The 16,392-nt window shown below is 46.3% G+C and overlaps 1 protein-coding gene across 2 annotated transcripts in view; it reads left to right on the top strand.

The window, feature by feature from the left end:
* ZNRF3 (zinc and ring finger 3) overlaps positions 1–16,392 on the top strand; it is a 155,729-nt gene that overhangs the window by 86,473 nt on the left and 52,864 nt on the right. For both annotated transcript variants that reach the window (XM_078435594.2, XM_078435595.2), the window contains one exon: positions 7,927–8,052. In XM_078435594.2, the coding sequence (XP_078291720.2) occupies positions 7,927–8,052 (126 nt within the window). The remainder of the gene's footprint in view (positions 1–7,926; positions 8,053–16,392) is intronic.

Raw genomic sequence — 16,392 nt, 5'->3', positions numbered from 1 at the left:
TTATAACTGCTACTTCATACTTTTAGTCCATTAAGCTTTTTTTTTTTAACTTCCCATTATGGAAAGTGAAGATTTTGTTCTTTTCCCCCACCTCCCTTCCCTCCATCTGCCCCCCTCCCCATATCACATATCTATATTTTCCAAGGTAGTTGTATCACAGTTATTGTTTATATCAGGGTTTATATTATTACGGCTATCACTCTTTTCAGCGGGGCCATGCAGGCTGTACCCTGCTTATGGTTTACAATTCTGGTGTAACTTTTAAAGTATTCTCTGAGGTTAATAATCGTCCCACCCTGCCCCATTACTTGAGTTTGCTATATGATTATCACTTTTCTTTTTTCAATGTTTATTTATTTATTTATTTATTTATTTATTTAGAGAGAGACACAGTATGAGCAGGGGAAGAGCAGAGAGAGAGGGAGACACAGAATCTGAAGCAGGCTCCAGGCTCTGAGCTGTCAGCACAGAGCCCGACGCAGGGCTGAAACTCATGAACTGTGAGACCATGACCTGAGCTGAAGTCGGACGCTCAACCAACTGAGCCACCCAGATGCCCCTGATTATCACTTATAATTAATTCTCTTATTAGTACTGTCAGGGCCATTGGGTAATAATTCAGGTTTTTGTTTTCTTTGGGTGGGGGGAGGCTCTCCTGCAGCTGGTCCGGTCTCAACTGGCCGCCCAGTCGACTGGTTATGGCCATCATCCTGGGGATGCCATTCTCTATTTCTCCTCTTTGTTGGATTCCCTGAGTCCTGGATCCCATGCCTGGTTGGTCTTTGGTGTATTCTCCTGTTTTGTTGGAGCTGACAGGACTTATGAAATCAGATGCAGTTGGGAAAGTGTAAAGTTTGCCTTTTTAGGGGGGCACATCCTCTCTTCTTCTTTCCCCTCCACTGCCCTTATAAAGCGCTGTCATGCACCTGCCTGAGTGAAGGGCCGCCGTGTTGTGTTCTCTGTGTACAGACAGCCTTGGCCGCCTCTGCATGCCTGGCTGCTGTGGTCCCATGGCAGAACCAAGAAGGACCAGCCTTTGCTCCCATGCCATTGCCCGTGAATCTTTTTTGTCCCAAGGATGTCTTTGGTGACTTGGAAATCAGTGACTGTAAGAGCCAGGTTGTTTGAAGTTCATGCAGCATTTGATTAAACTCTGACCTGTTTGCCCTGGTCCCTCAGTTAGCTGAGCAGAGACCCAAGCATTGAAAACAAAGCGTGAGGCATGGCATCAGGCCTGCCTCCAGCCAAATGCTATTCTGACAGCAGTCGTTTATTGAGTACCTGTTGAGGACAATGCTCTGGGTGGGGTGAAAGGGGACGATGCTCTGGGTGGGGTGAAAGGGAAAGAAGGAAGATGCTCCTTCTGGAAGCAGGTGCCTGTCTTAGAGGGGAGGCTGAAAGAACTGTGGTAAGCACCAAACAAAGCATTTGGGGACATGCATTTGGAGGTAGAAGCAACTATCTGTATCGGTGCATTCAAGAAAGCTCCATGGAAGGGGTGGCATTGAAGCTCGTCTTGAAGGACAGAGTATTCTAGGCAAAGGCATAAAGCACAAGCAAACAAGACCAGTCTAGAGGAAGTGAAGACAGAGAGGGCTTTTCCACTGATAGACCATCTACTATGTTACTGAGGTTATATGTTTTATCTCCTTTAATCCTTACAGCACCCTGTTAGGGCAGACAATACTGTCCCCATTTTACAGATGAGAAAATTGAGGTTTATAGAAACTGAGTCATCTGCCCAAGTTGATGTGCCTCTTCAGAGGCAGGAATGAGGTTTAAACACAGGTTGCCTGATTCCAAAGGTCTCATTCTTTCCATCCCAAAACACCCCTTGAAACAAAATCAGGAGTAAGAGCAAAAACCATAATAATGCCATGTTCATAATAATGTTGAACCTCACATAAAGGATTAACTGGGCATTTTCCTTCAACTGACTTAAGCAAGGACGTCGAGCATCCCCAAATTGTTGTTCTGATAGCACGAGGCCAAAGTTACCACACAGGACACGATTTCTTTTAGTTTTATACTTTAGTCGTAGCTGGTTAGTTATTTGCACTGCTCTTCTGTGGATCCATCCCAGGAACTTTGCTTGTCTTCTCTCTAGGTCCAGGCCTTTCTTCCCTTTCTGTGGCATTCTCTGCCTAGTGGGGTCTTGGTCACATTCCACTCTGGGTTTCCCAGTCCATTTGATTTTTTTCTTTATGTTTTTATTAGCAAGTCTTTCTGATGTCCCTGAGTTCTTACACACAAATCAGGCATTTTCAACCTGCTTAAAAACATTAAGGCAAAAATGATCAGGTAAACCCCACACATCCAAACATTTTCAGAAAATAAACTCAGAAATGCCTGTAATTTTTAAATGCTCGTGTTCCACATTAGGTTCAAAATTGACATGCTCGAACATCATTCATTGAAGTATCCTAAGATTACTTTCGAATGATTAGCGGTCAGAAGGGGACACAGGTTTTGTATGTAGTCACTGCCTGTATATCACTCACTGGTGTCAACATGTATGAGTTAACAAGCCTGGATTTTATGTGATGGTTGTCTGGAGTGGTAGCGGCGTCTGTCTGAATCTTCAGGAGACTGTGTGCATTTCGTACGTAGGAGGCCCTCGTTCTCTGCAGATGACTAATCTAATATAGGACTTGGGGATCTTTTTAACTTAGGGCCTAATATTTCTTAGTAAGTAGTGGAAAGAAATTCTTTAACTGGGGCTTTATCTTGAAAAATAAAACAGAAAATAATAGTTTATTTTTTAACTTAAATTATAATTGCCGCTATGTATTGATTTCTGGGCATAAACAGTGAATCCCATATGGGCAGTGTTGGGATATTTTCGGCAAAATTGTAGGAGAGTGTGGATGTGGCATCTTTCTCTTATGTTTGACTTCAGCAACAGGATTATCAAAAGTAATTCCAAAAATATTAGAGAACTCTCTCACTTTTTACAAAGTTCTGTCATAATTCTTTGATCATTCTCTGCAGAAGCTCTCTAGTGTATTTCTCCTTTAATCTTTCACTAGGTTGTTTGCCATTGGCTTTGAGTGGAATCCTGTTATTGACTAATAAGGCTTTTACGGGCTCCATTATATTCTGCATCAGCTGCTGATTTGCACTTCTGGTTTGCAACTTACTTACCATGCCTAGTCACTGTATCATCTGATGTTCTAACAATTAGCAAGCCATTGCCGTTAAGGATTAAATAAGATAAAATGCATAAATATAGCAGCATAGTAAATATAAATACTTAATTATGAGAAAACCCTCTCCTCTGCTTTCCCCAGACTTGGTGTATTTGTTTGCATTTTATGCCTTTGCCTGGAATATTCTACCCTTTGAGACAGGTCAGTTCACAGATGAATGTTTTCATGTTACAGCGACTTGTGCTTCCCTATAAAACTTTCTGCTGAGCTCATAACTTGGAACCCTTCGAAAAAGAGCCGTAGGATGTAAATGGTTGGAGATCTGGGGTGGCAGGCATTTCCAGAAGCTGATATTGTCATCAGGGATGAACTGACAGAGACCTGAGTCATACAATATTTAGCACATGGGGTAAAGAGGCCAGTTACACAGGAGACACGGCTGAGGTTGAATTCAGAGGCTCAGTACTTGGGCACCTAGAAGTGTAAACTGGAATAAGGAACTCAGGAGAGAAGACACTGAGGGTGGAGCTGGGAAGGTGGCAGAGTTGGTGAGGTCGGTTTTCAGTCTTCTGAGATGTGATTTTGGAGGCCTCTTTCCCTCCACAGAGAAATAAACAACCCGTGCCAAGGGATTGTGCCCACTGGCGCTTTAGAAAAATTCCTTTTGGTTTTTGAGCCTTTGATCCGTGTTCAGAAGTCAACACCTTGACAAGGCTGCCATTTGGAGCTAACAGTTCCCGCAGTGTCAGTGGAAGATTTGATTGGGGCATCTTAGAGGAGGATGGAGGGTGTGACTGCAGAGGAGGGAGAGAGCGCCTGGCGTGACGCGTGACGCTTCGCCCGGGGCGCAGGGCCTGACAGCCTCCAGGGGACCCGGACCAGTGGGTGTGTTTGAGGCTTACATCGTTCAGATTTCTGCATGCCTGAGGGCACTCTTGACATGCCTCTCCTGTGCCCATGTGTTCTGCTTCGCCACAGCATAGCGGTCTGGTCATGGCTGCTCCCTTCGCACCATGGCTGCGGGGAGTGGGGCCAGGCTTGGGCATCTCCTACTTCTGCCGTTCCCATTCCCCATCCTCCTCCTCTTCCTCTCTTCCTCTTCTCCCTAGCTGCCCATGACTGTCCCTCCATTCTTTCCACCACACCCCGTACTTTTTGCGTCGTGGGTGTTCAGCATTTGAGGACATTAAGATTTGCCTTGAATCACGTGGACTTTAGGTTTCTTCTCTGATGCATGTATGTGTTCTTCCTAACTTAGCATTTCTCAAAATGTGTCCTGTGAAACAGTGTGATAGGAGTATACACACAACATTGGCTTATAATCAAAGGGTAGGAAGTGCTGGTTTTTGCAAAGGTTAAAAACCTTTTGTTTTTCAGGGGCTCCTGGGTGCCTCGGTCGGTTAAGGGTCCCAACTCTTGATTTCAGCTCAGGTCACGATCTCACAGTTTGTGAGTTTGACAGAGCCCGCTTGGGGTTCTCTCTCTCTTCCAGGCTGTCTTCTGTCTCTTTCTCTCAAAATAAAAAATAAACTTAAAAAAAAAAAAAGACACCTTTTGTTTTTCAAACCTTAGACCTCCAGACCTCCGTAGAGCTTTAGTTGCCAAAAGTATATCCTGACTCCCCATGGGGTGTTTCTCAGTGTCAGTTACTTGTACAAGAACCTGTTTTTAATCTCTCAGGGCTAGTATTCTGCAGGACATGGTTTCCAGAAGGGCTGCTGTAATTGGCTTAGGCTCTGGAAGAGTAGAAACCACATTGTCCTCCACTATGGATCCCCATGTTAGCTGAGTACAGTCATTTCTGAGTAAACTCCTGAGACATTTTTTTAAGACTTTTTTATTGTTGGGGCACCTCGGTGGCTCAGTCGGTTAAGCATCTGACTTCGGCTCCGGTCATGATCTCACGGTTCATGGGTTTGAGTCCTGTGTCGGGTTCTGTGCTGACAGCTCAGAGCCTGGAGCCTGTTTCAGATTCTGTGTCTCTCTCTCTCTGTCCCTGTCCCTCCCCCACTTATGCTGTCTCTTTCTGTCTTAAAAATAAACATTAAAAAAATTTTTTTTAACTTTTTTATTGTTGGAAAAATTTCTATAAAATTCACCATTTAAACCATTTTAAAGTATATAGTTGAGAGGCATTTAGTCCATTCACAGTGTTGTGCGTCCATCACCATCCTCTGATTCCAGAACATTTTCATGATCCCAAAAGGAAACCCTGGACCCATTAAGCAGTCACTCCCCATTTCTCCCTCCCTCAGCCCTAGCAACCACAAACCTGCTTTCCATTTCTATGGATTTGCCTATTCTGGACATTTCCTATCAGTGGAATCAGATACAAGGTCTTAGACGTGCATAATACCTCTTCCCCTCCCCCCCCTCCCCCCCCCACCAGTGTAGTTCTTCATCATTGGCCAAACCTCATTCGTGTGCAAGTAACAGAAAGCAGCTCTCCATCTGGAAACCTCCAAGTCCTGTGGCCAGGTTAAAAATATCCTGGAATACTGTGGAAAAGGGTCAGTGGTGCAGTTGCCATGGCCATGAAATGGCCTGGGATTTCAGGAAGCTGGCTCGAGCCAGGCTGGGAGCCCTTTTGTGGCAGTGGAAGTGACAGGCTGTTGGCACACAGTTGGATTTAACACCCTCACCCCTCCTCTCTCTCCCATCAGAGGTCTTCACTTCAGGCCACTCATCTTTTAATAACCACCAAACATGTCAGAGTGGGCTGGGCTCTTCGGGGAATCTTCATATGCCTTTCGGGCAAGATCTTCCAGCCCGAGGACTCATGCAAAAATTGGATGTCCTGGGGCTGTCTGTTTCATGTGTTGCAATTCCCAGGGGATGGGTCATTCCTCACCCACTAGAGAGATAGCTACTGGCCACCCCCTTGTAGCACCCTGTGCTCACCGGCCTTATGGGCTCGTGAAACCCCCACCTGTCGCTCCATTGAATTGCCAAGATTCTTTCATCTCTGGGCTGCACCCTTCACTCCTCCAATCCTGATGCCCCTTGAGGCCGGGCACACCACTTCCAGAAGAAACCATTGTCAGTATGCCACTCTTCTGCCCAAGGAACCTGTGGTATTGTCTTCGTGTCCAAACACCTTTCCAGTTTTCGAGTGTGTTTCTTTCCTTCTTGGTGTAGACCGTGACCCTTCAGACTCATCAGACTGGTCTTGTTCCTCTTCCCCCTAGAGCCCTTAGCTCTGCCTCCCCAGGCCTGGAACACCAGCCTGCTCTCTCCTTTTTTCCTTGACCAATCTGACTCTTCCTTGAAGCTTAGCTCAGCGGCCAGGCACAGGGCTTCCCCGAACATTCCAGCAACTCTTGCTGCCCACACTACATTCATGTTGCAACTCTACTACCGCAGAATTTAGAACTGGCAACATTTTCCCCTAAAGATTTTATCACTTAGTCTTTCTCCCCTAGTCAGATGACTAGCTCTTGGAGGAAGGGACAGTAAAGTTAAGCAAGTAGAGTGGGAAGGCAACAGGCTGTGAATCTGAGAGCCAGGTCACCTGTGGGTATGGCCACTTGCTGGCTCTCTTGTCTTGGAAAAGCTACTTACCTTGAACTTCTGTTCTCATCTATAAAATGAGTGGGGGCGGGGAGTAAAGAGAGTGTTTTAGTTTCCTATTTGCTGCTATAACAAGTTACTATAAACTTAGTGGCTTAAAGCAACACAAATGTATTCCCTTGAGTTCTGGAGGTCAGAAGTTGAAAATGGATCTGTACGCAGCATTCCTCCAGGAGGCTCTTGGGAGAATCTGTTTCTTGTCTTTTCCAGCTTTTGGAGGCCAGCTTTGGAGGATATCATTCTGTCAACCACAATGGATTCTTAGGTCTCTCTTGTGTCTCTAACATGCCACGAATCTGAAGACACGTTTCTTCCAGTTAGTTAGAGTTTAGCGCTGTACTAGACTCATTAATTTCTTGATAAGTTAGTTTATCCATGAGGATTTCCTCCTCTCAGATTGTTACTGGGGATTCCAGGGCCTATTGAAACTCAATAATAGAAAGAACCGTGAGCACAAACTTCAGGATTGTTCTGTTTTTAGACTCCCACTGACTGCACTTTGCTAGCGAAAATGTGACGATGCTTCTCTTCTTTTTTTTTTTTTTTTTTTGATTTTCTGCTTTGCCCATTTTGAGAAAAGCCTCAAAGGATTTCATCTGTTTCCCAATAGCCAGGGGTAGCCTTTTAAACAGCTTGTTAATTATACTGGTGATTCTGCTGTATGTCCAGTGGTCTTTCCATAAACTCCTGAATGTGTTTCCAGGTCCTTTTGCATAACTTGAAGTAGATGTGTCATTAAGGTCTAGAAGCCAAACAGACAAGGATACTAACCTAGATAATCTCATCTGTAATTGCTACTTAATGTTATGATATTTCACAGAAATTTAGATTGGTATGTATATGGGAGGTATGCTATTTTTCTTTGCCTGCATTCCATCGGGTGATGTCCGCCTTGGGTAACCACCCCTTACAAAGCAGTGAGAAAGCGGGGAGCCTGGCTGGCTCAGTCCAAGGAACATGTGACTTGTGATTTGGGGGTCATGGGTTCGTGCCCCACATTGGGTGTAAAGATTTCTTAAATAAATGCATAAACTTAAAAAAAAAACAAAACCAGCAGTGAGAAATCATCCATAAAATCAACACCCTCCTCCACCCCCCAGTTAAGAGTTGAGGTTACTTTTGACTGTTGAGTCGAAGACATTTACAGTGTGAGTCAAGCATGTCTGTGGCCTGTGTATTGAAGCTTTCTTTCTATTTTGCTTTCTAGATGCACCCCCTGGGCCTATGTAATAACAATGACGAAGAGGACTTGTATGAATATGGCTGGGTAGGAGTAGTGAAGCTGGAACAGCCAGAACTGGACCCAAAACCATGCCTCACTGTCCTGGGCAAGGTAAGCGCCAGGCCCTTTGAATCTCTCTGATTCCGACTGGTGTTCTCTGCTCTCCCATTTCATCAGTTCCTCACATAGGTGGTTACAGAGAAGAGCCATCCCAGCACAGCCGTCTCTCCCAGCTGACCCGTGTGGGGATAAGGACTAAGACATGTCCTGTGGCAGCCCACCGTGGTGCTTCCAAGCTTGGACTGTGACGGAGCCTGCCAGCCTCAGAGTCGGCTCCACCTCTTGTCCACTCTGTGACTTTAGGCAAGTCACTTCCCCTCCAGGAGTCTCAGCTTCTTATCTGTGTAATGGTTTCATAATAGAGATTCACACTACCTTATACCCTTGGGGACAGAGGTGTCAGAACTCTGAGATTTGGGGAATTTAGAAAGGTGTTAAGGCTGTACATACTTTCTATTAAGTAACCCCCAGGAGATCTGGGGCACTCCTTCATCATTAAACACCTCCATATTTGTGTAGCAACCTGTATGGATATTCACATTAAGTGGGATAACTAAAATCTCGTGTTAGTTCAGGGCAACTTTGCCTCTAAATGAGTTCAGGTTCATTAAGTTTTGCTGCCAAGTAAGTTCTGGAAAAACTCCTGGGTTTTTAGAGCTTTTTTGGTTTCAGAATGGCAGACGGCAATTATGGTCCTATATTAGAACTTACCTCAGAGGATGGTTAGGAGGAGAGATGAGATACAAACGACCAGCAGAGTAAGCTTTCAAAACATTTTTGCTGCCATTGGTTGCTGCCATCCCATTTAGAAGCACGAAATGAGAGACTCGTTAGCCAAGAAGGTCAGCTTTATCTCAGGCTGCGGTGTGAAGATAGAAAGAAATTTATTGTGGGAAAACTATCCATCAATGATCTTAAAATATGACAGATGGCCATCTGTTTTAAACTGGATCATTTTGTTAAAGGGAAAGGTTTGAAGAAAGTTATTAGAATTCTAGTTAGAGGAAAGGTGGTATCTCCTAAGGATAGTGTTACTGCCTGAATTTTTTTCTATAATCTCAGAAGGTGCTGTTTAGGTACCATGGGGAGACAGCTGGGGGGCAGGGGAAAAAAACGTCCTGATTCCTGACCTCTTGATGATCCAGGCAGGAGAAGAGAGATGGTTTTGATGCAGGGTATTTTAGGGGGAGCCTTTTCCAGACTCCAAGATGCCCCAGGCAGTGTCTCATGAAAGGCTTTCGGTCCAGGAGACCATTATGGGTCTAAGCTAGGATTTTCATGCCCCTCTTGTCTTCTGAATAGCTTCTTGAGCACTTGTCAAGTTCTCCTGCCCTTTTATAAGGGGGGGGGGGGGGGGCGGGGGGGAACAACCCAGGAATTATTACCTGTCTGGTTTACAGTTCATGAAGTCAAATCAAGGTGTTTTAGGTGACCCAGGCCCTGATACTTCATCGTTTAAATAGTCGGCCAGAGCTGCTTAATGATGCTAGGAGAGCCGCGACCCCTTTGAGAATACTGTAGTGTTTTCCTAGGAGAAATGCCAGCTACATCCAAAGGTTAGGAACACTGCTTTCCTTGTGGGCAGAACACTTCTCCTATAATATTTTCTCCTACACTTAAGCTGCTGCTATGCAGGGCCCAGCAGCTTGACTTAATTTGTTTTGCTCCAGCCCAGTGGAGCTCTGCCTTTGCATCTGTTGTGTCTACAAGTGGGTTGGAACAGTGCTCCCAGGGACACCCCATTGTTCTTCGATGGCTCAGTGCTGTTGAAGTCGCTTGGAGAACCCGCTTGTTACCTTCTCCACCTAGAACAACCATGTAGTGGTTTTACTTGAAGAGGTTTGTATGGTTTGGCCTGCTGGCCTGTGAAGCCAGGGGGAATAAAAACCCTAGACATATATTGAATCATTAAGTACTTCTCACGTTTATTCATTCACCAAATATTTATTGAATGCCGGGGCCCCGAAGCTAAGTGTGTGGTTCTACCTGCTTGCAAGCAACAGCCCTCCCTCCCCCCCCCCCCCCCCCCCCCCCACGTCTCTGGTTGGAAAGGCTGTGTGGTGGCCAGGCAGTATTTACACGTGGTTAGTTCCCGAAATTTGACTTAGCACCTGAATAAAATCATTAGCAAAAACGCTTGGGCCAGACAAAGCAAGACAGTTTCGCATTTGTTTAGAGCCTGGGTCTGTAAGGAGGTGTGATGACTCATTCATCTCTCTCTCTCTCTCTCTCTCTCTCTCTCTCTCTCTCTCTCTTTCCCTCCCTTTTTTTTTTTCTTTCTACCTTCCTTCCTTCCTCTCTCTTTTCATTTCTCATTTTAAAAAATTTTTACTGTTTGGTTTTTTTTGAGAGGGAGAGAGACAGAAGGCGAGCAGGGCGGGGACAGAGAGAGAAGGAGACACAGAATCTGAAGCAGGCTCTAGGCTCCAAGCTGTCAGCACAGAGCCCGACATGAAGCTCGAACTCACAAACTGTGAGATCATGACCTGAGCTGAAGTCGGACACTTAACCGACTGAGCTACCCAGGCTCCCCTTTTCATTTCTTATTTTATTTTATTTTATTTTATTTTATTTTATTTTATTTTATTTATTTTTTAAATGTTTATTTTTGAGAGATAGACACAGAGTGCAAGCAGGAGAGGGGCAGAGACAGAGAACGAGACACGGAATTCGAAGCAGGCTCCAGGCTCCAAGCTGTCAGCACAGAGGCCAGCGTGGGGCTCAAACTGGGGAATGGCGAGATCATGACCTGAACCAAGGTCGGACACTTAACTGACTGAGCCACCCAGGTGCCCCTTCATTTCTCATTTTAAAGTGTAGTTGTTCTCAGCTTCCCTTTTATTATCTTTGCTAACTGTGCCCTTTTTTTTTTTTTTTAAATCCCAAGGGCAGTAGCAAGGGACTAGGATAAAGAAAAGCACAGTGATCCTCATGGGCAGCCCTGTCTCCTGCAGATAGCATGCTTTTCTCTCATTTCTTTGCTCTCAGTGGCTATGGCAAGAAGGCGGTGGGCAGTGGAGAGAAGCACAAAAGGAAGAGATTACAGCCAAGTCAACATGGGGGTGGGAGGAGGGACTCCTCCATATAGATGTTGAGACTTGCTGAAAACCATAGAAGGGAGGACTGTGTCAGGCACTCGGAAGAGCCTGTGGGAGAACAGGGGAGGGCCAGACACAGACCCCTCTCCCTCCCCCAGCCCTTACCCTCATCACCTACCCGCCCACAGAAAATGCCATGGGGCGAAATGTTGAAACAAGAGAGGAATGTCCTAAATTAAAAACCTGTAAATGCCTCTCCAGGAGTTCAAATAAAGTTTCGTTTTAAAAGCAAAAGACATAAACTCATCACCTTGGTTTATTACTGAATGCTTTTGAACTCCTCAGAAGGGAACACTATAAACTCATGAGAGAAAAATGATTTATGATCTTCTCCTTATAATCTTTTCAGTTCTGCAGGAGGCAGGGCAGACAGTGGGATCAGCTAGGGAGGTAGAGTTGGGGTGAGAGGGAGCCCCCTACAAGGATGTAGCCAGCTGGGGCACCAGGCCAGGCCCTGCATCACACCAGACCCAGAACAAATCTCTTGGCTTTCTGAGCCTTTCTCTTTCACTTTGTGTTAAGAGGCTGTTATGGGCTCCTTACTCTTCTAACATTTTGAGCTTCTGTGTCATTTAAAATCTCTTCCCTTGAGATTCTAGTTCGGGGAGGTTCTCTATGCAGCATTGAAGGACAGACTCGGTTTTTAAAATAGAATAAAATTGACATTTCTGAGCAGCTTACTACTAAAAGTAAGGGTCTTCAACCGTCCCCACAGTACAGGAATCTATGCTCATCCCCTGGGCATTTTAAGCCTTCAATTCAAACAGTGTTTATTCAACATCTTCTGGGACTGGCAAGAATTTTGAAGGTTGACTTTACCAGCTTCAGTTCCTATGATCCATCCACGTAACTGAGGGTCTCATGGCAGGAACACAGAGGATGTGTTGGAGTTTCTAACAAAGCCCGCCTGGCCCAGATTCCATAAATGGACACAGAATAAACCTCTCCTCCCCCTCATCCCACCTTGCACTGGACTCTTACGGAGGGTTTTGAAAGACAGGACAGTCAACAGGCATGGACCAGCTCTTTCTGGTACTTAGGAGGACAGCGTGAGGAAATTATGAATTGAGACAAGAAACGCAGGGAGTTTCGGGTCAAAGAGACCCAGCTCTAGCAGAGCCACCTCAGAGAGGTCACTTCAGTTCTGGGGCCCTTATGCTTGGGGCTCGTGCCTGAGGAGAACATAAAAGCAGCCATCATGTGTTAGGTGCTGGCTCAGCGCTAGGTAGGAGCTTTCTCTGCAGCATCTTTCGTTTTCAGACTGGCTTTGAGATCGTGTCCAGATTCCCGTTTTACCATGAGGAAATCAAGTCCCCAAGACATTCTCTACATAACGTAAGAGCAAACAGCTCCCAAGTCGCTGACCTGAGATCTGAGATAAAGACTGTTCTGCCGCCTCACCTATGTTAGTTTCTCCCCTTTGCCCCCTTTTGTCTTCACCAATTTGTAGCTAAAAATCGATGCTTTTCAGGAGTCACTGGCTTAGTTAGGACTGTTGGTTCCACTTAACAGAGACCCAGCTTGAGCTGCGTTTAGCCAAAGGGGATTTGCTCTTGAGGCTCCTGGGTGGCTGCTGCTCTTCTAGAATAGCTGACTCTGGGCTCAGTGCCAGTGGCCCCTCCCCAGGTCTTCTGTATATATCTGCTTTTATTCCTCTCTCTCTCTCTCCCTCCCTCCCTCCCTCCCTCCCTCTCCCTCTCCCTCTCCCTCTCCCTCTCCCTCTCCTTCTCCCTCTCCCTCCCTCTCTCTCCCTCCCTCCCTCCCTCTCTCCACCTGCTTGGTAGGAGACATAGCCCCCCAATATCCCTGGGTCTGACACTGTCTTGTTTTCAAGCCTACAGGATTCTAGAAAAAAGATTTGTCGGCCCATTGTGGACCAGGTGGTCACTTTTAGTCTGGTCGGATGTGATCTGGGGCTGGGAACACACAGAACTTAGCTTCCTGCCCAGCCATGTGTGGGGGGTTAGAGGATGAAGTGTTCTCGAGAAGACAGCTGGTGGGGGACAGTGCTAGGCTACTGTCCCTAAGCAGGCCCCTGTAGTCGCCAAGTCATGTATGGGATCGTTAGCTGCTAGGTGATGTCCTCAATTTATCCTGAGTCATTCAGAGAAGCACCAATTGGAAGGGACTTCTCTGGTCCATGTGTAACATAAAGAGTTCATTCTTCTTGCCCTGAGCTGACCGCCAATCCCTGGTATAGATAGTAATGATGAGGAGGAGCGAGTCTATGGGGCTGGAAGTGGCAGATGGGTTTTAGAGAGAGCGGCTGTGTGAGACAGGGAAAGATGGGGGAACAACCTCCAAGAACAGGGCAGAAAGAAAGGGAGCAAAGAAGTTCTTCAAGGGGCGTTGAAAGTTGCTGGGGAAGGAAGAGGCTTTCAGGTTAAGGACTTTAGTCTTTATTCCCCAGGCTGGTTGGAGGTGGAAGGATCAGGGTGGTGCCCGGACATCAGTTCTCATAAATGCTTTGGTGAGACTCAAGCCAGTGACATTGCTGAGGACACTTCGTGTTTGCCTTCACATTTCCCCAGTCTGTTGGCAGTGTGTATAGAAAAAGGAAGCATTATATCCCTGAAGTGATGGAGCATAGTCCCACCATGGCTGATGACCACTTCTGCTGGGTCCTGGGGGAAAAGCAAACCGTGCATCACGTAAGGCCTGTTATAGAGGAGCCAGGAGCAATTGAGGACAGAGACCAAATCCTTCTTTGTACATGGGGCTCTGCCCAGGAAAAATTCTTACTTATCCTTCTTGCTTTTTTTTTTTTTTAATTTACATTTATTTTTGAGAAAGAGAGTCAGCACAAGTAGGGGAGGGGCTGAGGAAGATGGAGAGAACCTCAAGCAGGCTCCACGCTCAGCCCAGAGCCCTACATGGGGCTCGATTTCACAATCATGAGATCATGACCTGAGCCAAAATCAGGAGTCAGACACTTAACCGACTGAGCCACCCAGGTGCCCCTCTTACTTCTCTTTCAAAGAGCGACTCCTAAAATAGAGAATTCATGATGATGAATGGGTTTTGTTTGGCCAAGCCTCTCTGAACTAGGGCTTGTCTTTCCTGGGCATTGTCTCTCTGGGTTCTCTGGTAAAAGTCAAAGCTGGTAAAATCATAGTGTAGGTGGTAATTTAGCCCACCAGTTCGCACCATGAGGTCAGGGTACCCTTAGGTACCTGGACAGGTGTGGGACAGGTGGTCCCACAAGACCAGAGCTGTTTCATAATAATGCTAAGATGTCACTTGCCGAATCACTCATTCCCTCACAAGCATATGGTAGGGTTCTCCAGAGGCATCATTTTGTGTGATGACTTCTTTGTTCTGTCAGCTAATGGGACATGTACTCATATCTTCTGTGTTTTAAGGATTTCTCAGTTTTAGAGTGTCTGGCTGGCAGTCTGTAGAGCATGCAGGGTGCTCAGTTTGAATCCCAGGTGAATCTCAGGGTGCTGAGTTTGAATCCCATGTTGGGTGTAGAGTTTACTTAAAAATAAATAAATAAGGGCACCTGGGTGGTTCAGTCGATTTAGCGTCTGACTTGGGCTCAGGTCATGATCTCCCGGTTCGTAGTTTGAGCCCCGCATCCAGCTCCCTGCTATCAGCATGGAGCCTGCGTCAGAGCCTGTGTCTGCCTTTCTCTCCCCTCCCCCCACTGGTGCTCTCTCAAAAATAAGTAAAAACATAAAAAAAAAGTGTTTCTCAGTTTTAATTCCTAATATGGTGAATATCAATAGATGTCACCCACAGAAACACAAGTTCTTTGGGATTCGTTTTCGAGAATGCGAAAGGAGACCCGAGATTTGAGTGCACTGAGCTAGCATGAGGTCCCCACTCTAAGATAACCTCCTAGAGCTTGGCTGAGGGAAACACCCTATTAAAAAGTTAGCCAAGATGAGCAGAAACTAGAGAACAGTGCAGGAACTAGAGGTGAATGTGTTGTCAGGAGGTGATTCTCTTCTGCACTATTGGAGTCAAGAGTGTTGGTTCTAGACTTTAAGTAATTTGAGTAAAACTAATGGGTTGCTGTTTCCCATATTTAATAACAAGTAACTGAAAAACGAATTCCAATGGAAAGTCATCAACTAAAAAAGATCTCAGTATCTTTGAGGCTTGCATTGGAATAGAACCTTCAGCCTTAGCCTTCAATGACAGGGCTTAACTAGATAGGCCTTTGCTTAAGGCAAAACCATGTGGGAAGTTGGGTCTGACTGCAGAGCTATTGAAGAGCCTGTAGGCTGGAGGGTGAGGGGGCTTGTCCTTCAGCATGCCCTTCTCATTTGGGTGTTTGGTCACAGATGTGCATGTCCTCAGGTGGGTGCCTGAGTGCCCTGGCCCTTAGGCCAAGCCCAGCTTAGCACTCTTGAGTATGAGATTTCCGTCTCCAGTGGAATGGTGGCACTGAAATCCTGGGTCTGACTTGCTGTGGGAAAGGGGAGAAGGCGGCAGGGTCAGCGGGGTGTCAGAGGCAGCAGGTCCCCATCACAGGCATTGGTGTCAGGGAAGCGCGTGGGGCACTTTGGCGATGGCGCGTTGTGGGCATATCCCTGGGAGCACCCTGTGCTTCAGGACACTTACCTGAGTCAGACCTTCTCAGGGCATGTCTTCTGAGTCCTCTTACCACAGTGGTTCTCAACTGGAGGTGTGGCCTCCCTCCCAGCCCGCCCTGGGGACATTTGGCAAAGCCCTGGGATATTTTTGGTCTTCTGACAAAAGCACCCACAAGGGATTGGGGGTAGGGGTTGGGGTGCTACTGATACACAGTGGGTAGAAGCCAAGGATGCTGCTCAGCAGCCTGCAGTGCACAGGTCGGCATCCCCCCCCCCCCCGCCCACACCCGACAAAGAATCATCTGGCCTCACGTGTCACTAGTGTCCCAGATGAGACACCCTGTGCTATCATAATGGGCAAGTTTTATCTCCCTAAGAAGACCTTAAATTCCACTTCCTCCTCCCTCATTCCCTTCCCTGCCCCAGTGCCCTCCAGTATAATGACAGGTTCACGGTAGCCTTTTTGTGGTGGGTCCTGGTGAGGTGCGGGTGCAGTGTTCCAGCATGTTCATGTTTCCGAGGGAAGAATAGAGAGAGCCCAGATCTTGAAGCCCTACGCACTAGGTGCAAACGGTAATTCTTCCACTCCGGTAGTAGCTGGAACTAGCTTTAGGCCAGTTAATCTGTCTTTGCCTCCATTTCTCCATATCCCCCCTCTGGCAAGATAGTTGTGATGATTAAAAAATATAATGTATGCCGAGTTTTTGGAATGTGTTCATTCTCCACAAATATCAGTTTCCTTCCTTCTC

Source organism: Panthera onca, chromosome D3 (genome assembly GCF_046562875.1).
Source record: "Panthera onca isolate mPanOnc1 chromosome D3, mPanOnc1 haplotype 2, whole genome shotgun sequence".
Classification (NCBI taxonomy): Eukaryota; Metazoa; Chordata; class Mammalia; order Carnivora; family Felidae; genus Panthera; species Panthera onca.
This window is presented reverse-complemented; position numbering and strand designations above follow the sequence as displayed.